Source organism: Ceratotherium simum, chromosome 10 (genome assembly GCF_057802395.1).
Source record: "Ceratotherium simum simum isolate JZ-2026a chromosome 10, ASM5780239v1, whole genome shotgun sequence".
In the NCBI taxonomy this organism is placed as follows: Eukaryota; Metazoa; Chordata; class Mammalia; order Perissodactyla; family Rhinocerotidae; genus Ceratotherium; species Ceratotherium simum.
In genome coordinates this window covers 72,351,110-72,363,176 of record NC_141909.1, presented here as the reverse complement: position 1 = coordinate 72,363,176, position 12,067 = coordinate 72,351,110, and the positions used below count along the sequence as shown (strand labels likewise).

At 39.3% G+C, this 12,067-nt stretch overlaps 1 protein-coding gene across 1 annotated transcript in view; it reads left to right on the top strand.

The window, feature by feature from the left end:
• The window catches only part of RXFP2 (relaxin family peptide receptor 2), a 298,077-nt gene extending 286,349 nt beyond the window's left edge, over positions 1-11,728 (top strand). The window contains exons 15-18 of the mRNA XM_087435769.1: positions 2,344-2,573; positions 3,199-3,609; positions 6,650-6,868; positions 11,022-11,728. Of these exons, the coding sequence (XP_087291895.1) occupies positions 2,344-2,573; positions 3,199-3,609; positions 6,650-6,868; positions 11,022-11,281 (1,120 nt within the window). The 3' untranslated portion in view covers positions 11,282-11,728. The remainder of the gene's footprint in view (positions 1-2,343; positions 2,574-3,198; positions 3,610-6,649; positions 6,869-11,021) is intronic.
• Positions 11,729-12,067: the final 339 nt, after the last annotated feature.

The following is a 12,067-nucleotide window of genomic DNA, read 5'->3' as shown; positions in this document are numbered from 1 at the left end:
GAATGAGCAGTCGGCTGCTCTAAGATTTGAGCCCTTAGGAAGAAAGGTGCTATATAAATTCCAGGTGTTGTTACTGTTACTAAGTGCACTACAAAATGGAGGTAATTAATCTTTATAGTAGTTTTTGATAAGTCACTTTAATATATTTGGCTAAAGTGCACTGTGTAAATTGTGTTAATATATGTGTTTATGACATGGTCATTTCTTTATCAACTGTGTAATCTATGTGTTCATAATTTCAAAAATTAACCATTGTTATCCACAACAATAGGGAGAATTCGATGTAAGATTACAAGTTGGGTGCAGCAAGTGGATGAAATGGTTGGTGTGAAGGTGCTCTTTTGGGAGAACATTTTGTTTATGTCTGTGCAGTAGGTGTGACTATTAAAAGACAAGTATTTGATGCATATCCACATGGTTTTCATAATTTCTCTTTCTGTGGCACCAATAGGTAAATATTTAATGAGGCTGTCATTTCCTTGTTGCAGGCAGAAAGTGAGATCTTCTTAGAATAGAGAAATTCAACCTTTTTAGAACTTGATGGAGAAGCTGCTACTTTAAATATGAACCTCAGGTTGAGGTCAAGAAGGACCCAACAATTAACAGAAAATGTGTTAACTTAGTTATTTTCCTACTAAGTGACCTGGTTATTCTTCTCTCATCTTCCTTGTCCACCACTGATTGAAACACCTTAACCTCATAACCCCATCCATTCCACCTGCCAACCATTGCCATGGCCATGGTGGGAAGAGAGGTTGAACCATTGAGAGACGCTCGCTGGCTCTATCTGAAGACAGTGGACATAATGAAATCCTGAAAGAATGAAGAGGTCAAGTCAAGTGTGTGCCAGGGACTCCAGGGAAGGAGAAGAAAACAAAAGAATTATGTGTCAAGTTCCTTTAATTGGATAGATGATACCAGGAAGCTAGATTGTAAGCTACTCAAGGGCAGGGATTGCCTCCAATTTCTCTCCCTACATACCCAGCACTAAATTATCCATCATTCATTTGCTCATCTAAGAAGTGGAGTACTTTGTTGAGTACTTCCCATGTGCCAGGCACTGTTTTAGATCTGAAAACACAGGAATGAATAGGAGAGAAAAGTGTATGCTCCATGGAGTTTCCATTTAGCTTTGAAAGCCAAAAAAGCAACAAAAAAACATATAAATAGTTAATAAAAGCTATGAAGAAAAGTATAGCAAGATAAAGGGGTAAAGAGTGGATGTCGATGGTTCACACAGAAGTCAGAGAGATGTGACATTTGAGCAGAACTGAATGGAGGGACGGTGCAGCCCTGGCAATATCTGGGGAAAGAATCTTCCAGGCAGAAGGAAAAGCAAAAGCACCACACTAAGAAGGGGTTGTCCCTCGCTTGTTTGAGGATTAGAAGAAGGCCAATGTATCTGGGTAGAGTGAGCGATGAAGGGAAGAAAGTGAGGTGGATCTGGGTGGTCAGGGGTCCAATCACGGGAGGACTTGAAGTCATGGCAAAGCTAAGCTTAGTATAACTTGCTAGTCTTGCAACTGAATGGGGAGATGACAAAAAAAGGATTAGAGGAAGAGAAATTAACTAAAAGAGATGGTAAAAGAAGATAAAAATGAAATGAGTTTTATGGGAGAAAATCCTAAACACACAGTTTTGGGGAATGGCAATAAGCCAAATGACCGCCCGAATTCAAATGCTTCCAGATTCCACACCCCTAGATCATAAATACATTGATCGCAAACAAACTTATATTTTCCTCTAGAAATTGTTTGAGTCCTTCCAGGCCCTGGTAAAAAATCTGTGTTTAAGGCAGCTGCTTCTCCTCCTAGCTCCAGTGAGACTGAATTTTCCGAGTCTCAGAGACCCTCCCTTCCTGCCAGTGTCAGGGAGAAGGAGGCTAGTTTAAGTGAGTTTACTTAAAACTAAGCACAAGACAGGAATGATTTTAGTGAGCTACTATAGGTCCTTTGCATCCCAACCCAAGCCCCTGAATGTTTGCTAGAGATCTATTTAACACTGTGTGACAATTTACTTTTTATAATACCCTAGAGAATAATCCAATGTGACGGGGAAAAATAGAGTCCTGGAGACTTCCCATTCTCATGTCCTTCCCTGACTCACCTCAGGCAAGCTATGGAATTTCTATGTCCTTTGGGTTCTTCATCTTTAAAAAGAAGAACACTGCCTAGAGTTATGTAATATTTAATGAAGAACTCTATAATTATATAACCACTACTAAGCAAAAGTAAACAGTCCTGGTGAAGTTGCATACCTAACAGAGCTGAAGCCCTGACGGGATTGCAACGGTAGTTTCTGTGTCATTGCTGTAAAGTGACTCTTTTTTCCCTTTGACTTTAGTTATTTCAAAAACTTTCGATACTGCTCCTATGTTCCCCATGTCCGAATATGTATGCCCTTGACTGACGGCATTTCTTCATTTGAGGACCTCTTGGCTAACAAAATCCTCAGAATCTTTGTCTGGGTATTCGCTTTCATAACCTGCTTTGGAAATCTTTTTGTCATTGGCATGAGATCTTTCATTAAAGCTGAAAATACGACTCATGCTACATCCATCAAAATCCTTTGTTGTAAGTATGTTTTCTGTCTAAATAGATTTAGGAAATCTATGAGCTGTGAATTAGATATATATTGGCCTTCAACAAATGACATTTAGTATGAATTATTTATACTGGGCAATTTTTTTCTAAGTATGAAAGTACTGTTCTCTTTGGTTGCTCTGTTCTAGATTGCATGAGTTTGCAGTGAGCTAGTACCCGCCCCTGGGAGTTATGTCTGGGAAATGGGGTAACAGGCAGCCAATGATCAAGGGATGGATTCTGGGGGACAGGTTCTGGATTATAAATCTAAGCTTTGCTTAACCTTCAATTACAATAATACCTATACTCCTCAAGCCCAGAAAATTATTCCCTTTATTAACTATGCAAGTAATACTTGTTTACTGCTTAAAAAACTAGCGCCCCCCCCCCAACAAAATTACCTCCCCACCACCATTTTTTTCTAATTATAAAACAAAGGTGTAGTGTGGTGCTTTAGAAATAGTAGTACACCGTTAGAAGTCCATTGGCTTCTAGGTACTATTGTAGGTGTTTACGTTAGTTCATTTAACACAGCGTGAAAGAAGTAGACCTGATCAGAAAACTAAAATAGAAATGCTGGAAACTACCCACATACGCTGTATTGATTCTTCAACAGGTGCAGACTGCCTCATGGGTGTTTATTTGCTCTTCGTTGGCTTTTCTGATATAAAATACCGAGGGCAGTACCAGAAGTACGCACTGCTGTGGATGGAGAGTTTACAGTGCCGCCTCATGGGCTTCCTGGCCATGCTGTCCATCGAAGTCTCCGTCCTGTTGCTGACATACCTGACTTTGGAGAAGTTCCTGGTCATTGTCTTTCCCTTCAGTAACATTCGCCCTGGAAAACGGCAGACCTCAGTCATCCTCGTTTGCATCTGGATTGTGGGATTTTTAATAGCTGTGATTCCATTTTGGAACGAAGATTATTTTGGAAACTTTTATGGAAAAAATGGAGTATGTTTCCCACTTTATTATGACCAAACAGAAGACATTGGAAGCAAAGGGTATTCTCTTGGAATTTTCCTAGGTAAATTATATTTTTCATTTCCTGGATAAGTGTAATTTTGATAGAAATACCATAAATTTCAGCAAAGGCATATTTGTCCATTTCAGAAACTAAACAAATATAGTCAAGACTGTGTCCTTTCTTAAAGAAAAGTTCTTGTTGTGTATTTATAGAAGTTTTTTTAAACTTTTTATTATAGAGGTTTAGTATGGAAAACAAAAACATACTGTCTGGATCTCTGGATGATCTTTTTATTATCTGTAAGACCCTTTGATTTCATGTTCCGACATTCAACTATGAGCTGGAAGAATTCTAGTTTAGTGCCTTGTCCTGTGACCCTACCAAGTTATTTGAACTCATTTTTTTTTACAATCTAGGTACGAGTTAAATAATAATAATAATAAAATTCTGGAAACTCTCTAGCATGAGAGTATCTGAATGGAACTACCAGGAAGGTTTTTTGCCTTTTATAAACGCAGCTCCAAAGTCAGCAATGTAAGGGTGCTTAATAAGACTTTGCTTTTCACTTTTCTTAATTCCCCCTAATTTTTAGAAAAGAAAAGCTTTCCTTCTCTGTTACAAATGAATGAGCAGTTTATCCCTTTATGGTTAGAAAACTTTTTTTTATTGTCTAACATGCATCTCTCTTGCTTAAAATGAAGGCCAGTCCCATGTCCTCTCTTTAACTAGAGCAGTATTATCATTTCAATTCCCCCTCTTGTCTTTGCCTCTCATCTAAGTAGTCAACAGTCTATCATCCTTTCTCTTTCATCAAAATCTGCCTCTGTCTTCTGTTTCTTCCAGTGTCTACCTACTGCTATCATCCTCATTTACAACCTTACTACCTCAACTCTGAATTATCACATTAGCCCTTACTGGTCTTTTGGCCTCTGTGGCCTTCTCTCTCCTATTTACCTGTTCAGTACCCGAGTACCAAAAGGACTGTGCGTGCCTCTGCTCAGAGACCTTCAATGACTCCCCGCTACTACCAAGATCAAGTTAAGCCCATCACAAAGTGGCCATAACCACCATTCCCAGCTGGTCTCCATCTATTCCTTCTCTTCTTCATCTGAAAAATAAAACACTTTATTTGCATCATTTTAATAACACTACCCTGTATTATAGCTATTTTTTCATGGATACGTCACTCCCAGGATATTGTAAGCCATTCCTAGCATAAGTGCACTTCATGGAGACCTTCCCTCTCTCTCTCTCTCTCTCCCTCTCACACACACACACATACACACACACACACACACCACATTCATTGATTCAACAGGATTTATTAAGCGCCTACTATAGGCCAAGCACTATTTTGGGTACTGGAAATACAACAGATCAGCCCTCACAGACCTGCAGCCAGAAAGGAGGATGAAGACAAGTAAACAAGTCTTTACGTCACAGGCTGACGCATCCCATGAAGGAGTACAGGATGTTCTAGGAGCCCCAGATCTGAGGACCAGGGAAGGCTTCCCAGTAGAAATGAATCCAAACTGGGGCCCAAAGGACGAGGAGGCATTAGCCAAGAGAAGGCAGAGATTGAGTTCCAGAAAAAGACATAGTGGATTTAGAGGCCCAAAGCCAGGGACTAGGCCCAGGTGAAGGGCAAAAGAAGCTCAGTGTGGCTGGATCTTTCAGTTAAAGCATGGGGTCAGCTAAAGGGGTTTTAGCATCTGTGATATATTCCAGGTAGATAAAGAGATAGCAATAGATAGAGTGCACACACATCACCTATATATACAGAGATAGCAGTACACACACGCACACACACATCACCTATATATGTGTGGCTTACCTATGAGAGAAGAAGTCCCAGAGCCCTTTGTTCTGTTTAAAGAATATAAGAAAATGCAGTTTTTTTAATTAATTTTTTATTTTAGAATAGATTTAGATTTAGAGAAAAATTGCAAGGATACTATAATTTCCTTCTACCCCTCACCCAGTTTCTCCTATTGTTAACATCTCACATTCCTATGGTGCTTTCAGAACGTACACTTTTGATCCTTTCTATAAATCTGTTTTCAGAATTTGCACCAATGGATAATCTTTAACAGTCATTTTATCTTATTCTTAACTAAACTTTCTGACAAGAAGCCTAAGATAAATGAATTTTATAAAATCCCATTGTATGGCTTTGCAATGAGAGTCCATGGAATATGAAATGTTTTGGATAAGAACAACAGAACACCTTAAATTTATAGTATTTTTCCTTAGATTTCACCAGTCTTACATACAGTCTAATTCAGATGAACATCTTTTCAACAATTTTGAAATTATATGCAAATTTTTTGTTCACTATAAGGAATAAGATGATCACTCAGGATTTTTATTATAGCAAAAATATAACCAAGTGTCTAAGGAGTCAGCATTATAGGATAGCAACATTCAGTGAGAATCTTCTGAACATATTTGACCCTAAAAGAGTAGTTCATGTAGTTGAATTTTTTATTTTTTCTTATTCCTTTTTTTCTAAAACAAGTCTAAACGGTTCTGAATTTTAGTTTAAATTACTGCAAGCAATCTGAAGAAAAATAAACAAACTTGTATTTTTGTTCTATGTATTATTTTTATTTGACCAAAAACAAGAGAAATAATGTTTCTAAAGCGATTATCTCCTTGACATTCTAAGGTTATCCTATTCATCTTTATAAGATAAAGGAGTACAGTCATATTTATTTTTTGAGATATACATATGATTACAGTTTTCCCTTAAAGTTCGAATTTGCAGAGAGCTAAAAATGAAAATAGCTTTTTTCCTGCTTTAAAGAAGCTAAAATTTATCTCATGATATACCTAGATCTGAATTTCAGAAGTCTATAATTCTTCATACAGGGTTTATGTATCTGAAATAGCTTTTTGATCTGGCAAACCCAATTCCTTTAGCTTATTCGAGCTTATAGCCTTGGATTCAAGGTTTTAGCTGATTACCACTGGGCTTATACAAAAGAATGCTTTTTGAAAGTACAGTGTAAGTGGCACCATACTGAACACCTAAGTAACACGATATTTTTACTGTTGATTTATACACTTGAGATGTTAAGAGGTGTGCTTTTCCCAACAGGTGTGAACTTGCTGGCTTTTCTCATCATTGTGTTTTCCTATATTATTATGTTCTATTCCATTCAAAAAACTGCCTTGCAGACTTCAGAAGTGAGGAATCACATTGGAAGAGAGGTGGCTGTTGCAAATCGTTTCTTTTTTATAGTGTTCTCTGATGCCATCTGCTGGATTCCTGTATTTGTAGTTAAAATTTTGTCCCTCTTCCCGGTGGAAATACCAGGTCAGTCCCTTCTACTATTCCCAAGTACATTGTGCCTTCTTATGCCCCTTGTTTGACGAAGCCAGAATACAGTGCCTTCCATATGGTAAATTCTTCATAAATACCTATAACTTCAATACAAAGAGCTATTATTTCCCTCAGTGTTTTATAATCAATATTCTAAGATAGAAACAGGGTCATGGTGCAAACCAGAAAAGAGTAATGAAAAAACAGGAACTAGAGAAAAACTAAGTCTTAGTTTGTTTTTCTACCTGAGGTAGACAGTGGTTCTTAGCCAAGAGTACACATAAAAAATCAAAATATACATGCCCAGATTCCACCCCAGGCTTCTGGATATAGTTTATAGGGGCTAAAGCCTATATATGGATGTTTTGGAAAAGATCCCCCTGTGATTCTGAGGCACACATCCCTGGTTAACAGCCATCAGTCTATTTCACAGTCCTAACCAAGTGGTTGTCACACTGGGCTCTGTAAGTGCTTCATCCAGAAGGCCAGGTTCCCCACCCACGCCCGTACTTCCTTAGTTAGGAATTTACTTGAAGCCCTTTCTGGGATCTAGAAATTATAGCCATCCTAGGGGCCAAGGCTTTAGCCCAACTCTCAGTGAAACAGAGTTTGGGGCCTTCTTCAATTCATTGATTCAGCCTATTGCAAACGTATTTAGGGAGTTCATCCAGGGCAGGAATCGTGTCTTATTCACATTGGTACCCCAGTGTCAAGCATGGAGTTGACGCCATCGGAAGCCCTTATAAAAGAAGGAATGTACAGCTAACAAACAGCTGCAACAATATATGTCCCTCTGGCTTGTACACAAAGTCATAGGAGACCTTGTCAAATGTTTCACGGCAAAATGGCACACAACATCCACAGCATCCCCTTAATCTATCAGCTTAGTCTCACAACAAGGCATAGATGTCCCTCGAGCCATGTGAGAGATGGAAGCGAAGATCAGGATGGAGATCAGGGCAGACTACTTGGGAGCCTTTGCTAAGTAGCGAGAGCAGAAGCCGTAAGAATATGTGTGAGATCAATCGGGGAGATCCAGTCGTGTGTGAGGAGCAGAGTTAACTAAATATTAATGGTTACAGGTGGGGAACTTGATGAACTGTCTCCAGTCTACTATAGCTTCCTAGATATCTCAGTTTTTACATCCTGACATTTCAGATTCAGCAGGACTAAAATGTCCTTTGGCCTCCATTGCTTGTGGAATAAAACTCAAATGCAGGAATTAGCATTAAAACACTTCTTACCTCCCACCCCACCCTCATATATTCTGTGATCCAGGCCCATTAGAATTACTGAGCTTTCTTTCGTGCACTTTTTTGATGTCTTGCCATTGCTGAAGCTGTTCTCTCCACCTGGAATATACTTTCAACCTCTAAGACTCTAGCCTACTAAACACCCCTTCTCATTCTCCAAGGTTAAGCCCAAATACTCCCTCTTTCATGGTCCAGACCTCTCTCCAACCACTCCCATCCAACTGAGCTACTTAAATGTCTATTACATTTTGTTTGCGCTTTGCTTATTAGCCTCATATCAGTGTTATTTTTTTAGTATACTCGTTGCTTCCTTCAGATTATAAGCTTCAGGAGGGTAGGGACAATGTCTTATTTATCTTTCCACAGTGCTTTTCACATAACATTATTTAATAAATGCTTTTTCAATTAAAGATGCTGAGCTGGTCCAAGACTGGTGGAACAGGTAGGGTTTGTCTCATCAACCTCCCCAGCTCCTCTTTCCATACCTTCTGATGTCCTTCCCCACACCAGAGACTTGCTACTCCTGGATGTGGGAGGAGGAGCATTGCATGGTGGAAGAAGGACTGAGTGAGGCAGGAGTCCTCGGTTCCTGTCCTAACCTTGTCCCTGACTTAGGCAGGTGGGAACTTAGGCAGGTGTCTTAAAAAATAGAAATTTATTTCTCACAGTTCTGGATGCTGGAAATCCAGGATAAAATGTCAGCAAATTTCTGCTGCGGTCTCTCTCTTTGGCTTGCAGATTGCCGCCTTCTCACTGGTCTTCACGTGGTCTTTCCCCTTTGTACGTAACCATAGTGTCTCTACGTATGTCCAAGGTTCATCTTCTTATAAGGACACCCATCAGATTGGAATAAGGCCCACCCTAATGGCCTCTTTTTAAGTTAATCACATCTTTAAAGGCTCTATTTCTAAACAAAGTCACACTCTGAGGTACTGGGGGATAGGACGTCAACATATGAATTTGAGGGGATATAATTCAGCCCATAACGCTCTCTAATTTATAATCAGGAGATGTCTGGTGATCAAAGGTATCTGATAGCAGCAGGAGTAATCATCAGCCTTGGAGAGTCTAAGACATTTCAGATCATGATAGGGAATTAGAACAGGAAAAAAAATGTCTTGTGAAAACACTATTGAGCCACACCTCAGTCCTTCTCTACATTTATAGTTCAATACTTTGAGGCTTGTCTTGAATGCCTCAGTGGACCTAGGAGAGAAGTCTTTATCACACTTGACTAAGACCCTTCATGCTTTCCTGACTTCCCATGGTGTTGTAGGAAATGCTGCACTCACTGACCTAAACCCATCCTGTCCCCACCCTCCAAGAACTCTGGGGTCTGCTCTACCATGGCATGTCACTGATAGTACAGCCCAAATGATAAGCCAGCTTTAGCCCTCCTGTCTCAGAACTCACCTGCTAACCTGACATTAGTGAGTCACCCTGAGACTGAATGGGAAAGTCTCATGCCTGCTCACAATTCCCTCTGGGGACACAACAGACAAAAACCAATTTACTTTGTTTTTATTCAATTATCAACTGTTCATATCATCTAATTTCTTTTAATTAAAGACAAGTAGTATAGTAATATAAAACTTTATTTAATAAATCTAAGATATGCTAAATATAGATATTTTTCTTCTGTATTCTTTCTAGTTAAAAAAAAAATAAAGACAAGAATGAGAAGAGGGGATGAGAAAAGAGGAAGACAAACATAGAAAAAGGAGACAGGAGAGATAAGAGGAAAGGAGGAGAGAGACAGGGGAGGAAAGGTCAGATAAGCAATGGAAGAAATGGAAAGAGAAAGAGAAGAACAGAAAGGATGGAAGGAACAAAGCAGGCAAAGAAGAACAAGTAACAGCAGCTACAGGATCAGGAAGTTACGGGGCGGGAGGGAGGAGAGGGCGACAAAGGAGAGTGAGAGAGAAAGTATCACTTGTCTTGCCATCCAGCTCTTCACCTGAGCTGGGAGTTCTCGGAAATTTTGAAGGTGTGGGAGGAGGCAGCTTGTGTGGTGGGGCTGGAGAACGTCAGTTATGAGTGGTGAAAAGCCGACTTCAGCCCAGCCCCCTGACTTCGATCAAGTAAGTCATCATCAGTCCCCTTTCACAGATAAGGCAGTTGAGGTCCAGGGAGCTTAGGTGACTGGCCCGCGGTCACATAGCTAAGAAGTGTCTGAACCTAGGAACAGGCTACATTGAAGGGGGAAAATACATTTCATTCTAACCAGACAGATGATGTCCTCAGAAAAGACACTAGCATCCCAAATTTCTCCTCACAAAGAACTTTCTGTGGCATCTTTCCCTTAATATTCTATTAGCATTTGTAAGGCTTCCCACAAAAGAAGTTCATTAAGTTTGGAGATGTATTCTTTTTTGCTCTTCAAATCTTCAGAATCTACTGTGAGTAGGATGTTGGAATCTGAGGGTGGGGCAATGAGGCTCTCAGGACTGAAGTTCAGACCAAGGTCAGATCTGACCCTGGACTAGAGGTTTCCTGAATAGTGATCTATTGAATAAGAATTTTTTCCTCATTTTCTTATTTTTCTATAAAGAAAGGCAATAAAAACAAGAAAAATACATTATATATCAATTTATATATTAAATATAAATATATATCAATATATAATAGTTATGAAGTGTTTTCCCATATTTCCTCTCATTTGGTTGCACAACCACCTACGAAGTAGTTACTCAAGTTCAGAAAAGTTAAATGGTAGGATTTTGAATTCATAGCTCCTATGCTTTTCCAATAAAAAGACTTTCAACAAGGTGAGAGGAAACTTAAATGAACTAGGTAGCCCTTTCAAAAAGAGCACTGAATATAAAGTGTTATGTGTACTTTGTGTCTATTTAAAATTTCAACTTCTATTTTTCACACTTTGTTTCCTTCTCCAGGCACAATCACTTCCTGGATAGTCATTTTTTTCCTTCCGGTAAACAGTGCCTTGAACCCAATCCTCTACACTCTCACAACCAGCTTTTTCAAGGACAAGTTGAAACAACTATTGCACAAACATTGGAGGAAATCTATTTTCAAAACTAAAAAAAAAAGTTTATCTACATCCATTGTGTGGACAGATGACTCGTCTTTACTTAAACTTGGGATTTTGAACAAAATAACCCTTGGGGACAGTATAGTGAAACCAATTTCCTAGCAATGGTTTTGGATCACTGGCCTTTCAATGGACTACCTAAAACAAGATACAGCATTTGGAAGATGATGTCTGCAACGCTTTTCACCTTTACCAACGGCAAACCTTTCTGCACGGAGGGCACAGCGGAATGACTTCTGGCACTGCATTCCAATGGCTGCTGTACTATTTATCAACTGTGCTAAGAACTGTACCTAAGGGTTCTTCTCTCCCTTACATGCCTGAAATGCACAAGTGAATCCATATGTAGTGGGCTGATAAGCAGTTGATCTCCAGCTCGTCAACACTACCAACCTACCACTGAATACCCACATGTTGGCACTGCATGGTCTGCTTTTAAATCCAGTTGCACTATCCATAAAATAAAAACCTTCATGACATCTAATTCCAGTGTGGCCATAGTAACATGAGCCTAACATCTCTTTCTTCGTTTTTTCAATGTCAAATGAAACCATCAGCATCCTGCTGAACTGATAGCAAAGGATGTCTGAGATGTTCACCCACCCCAAGTCCTGCCCTAGGGAGGCCGGTGGAGCAGCAACTTTGAAAGCAGAACTTCATAAGAGATTCAATGTCTAACATATGACCAGGGAAACATACTGGCAAAGCCTAGTACCATTCACCTTCTTGGCTTTTATTTAATGTCAAAAGAGCTGACATCTTAAACAAGATATTTTTCTTAAGGTTGCCCAGGTGCAAAGGAAATGTGGACAACTTAGCTGCCAAAAACTACATTTTAATATGTTTTTAAGTATAATTTCTTTAGAGCAGTATCCCTATTGTTGGCAC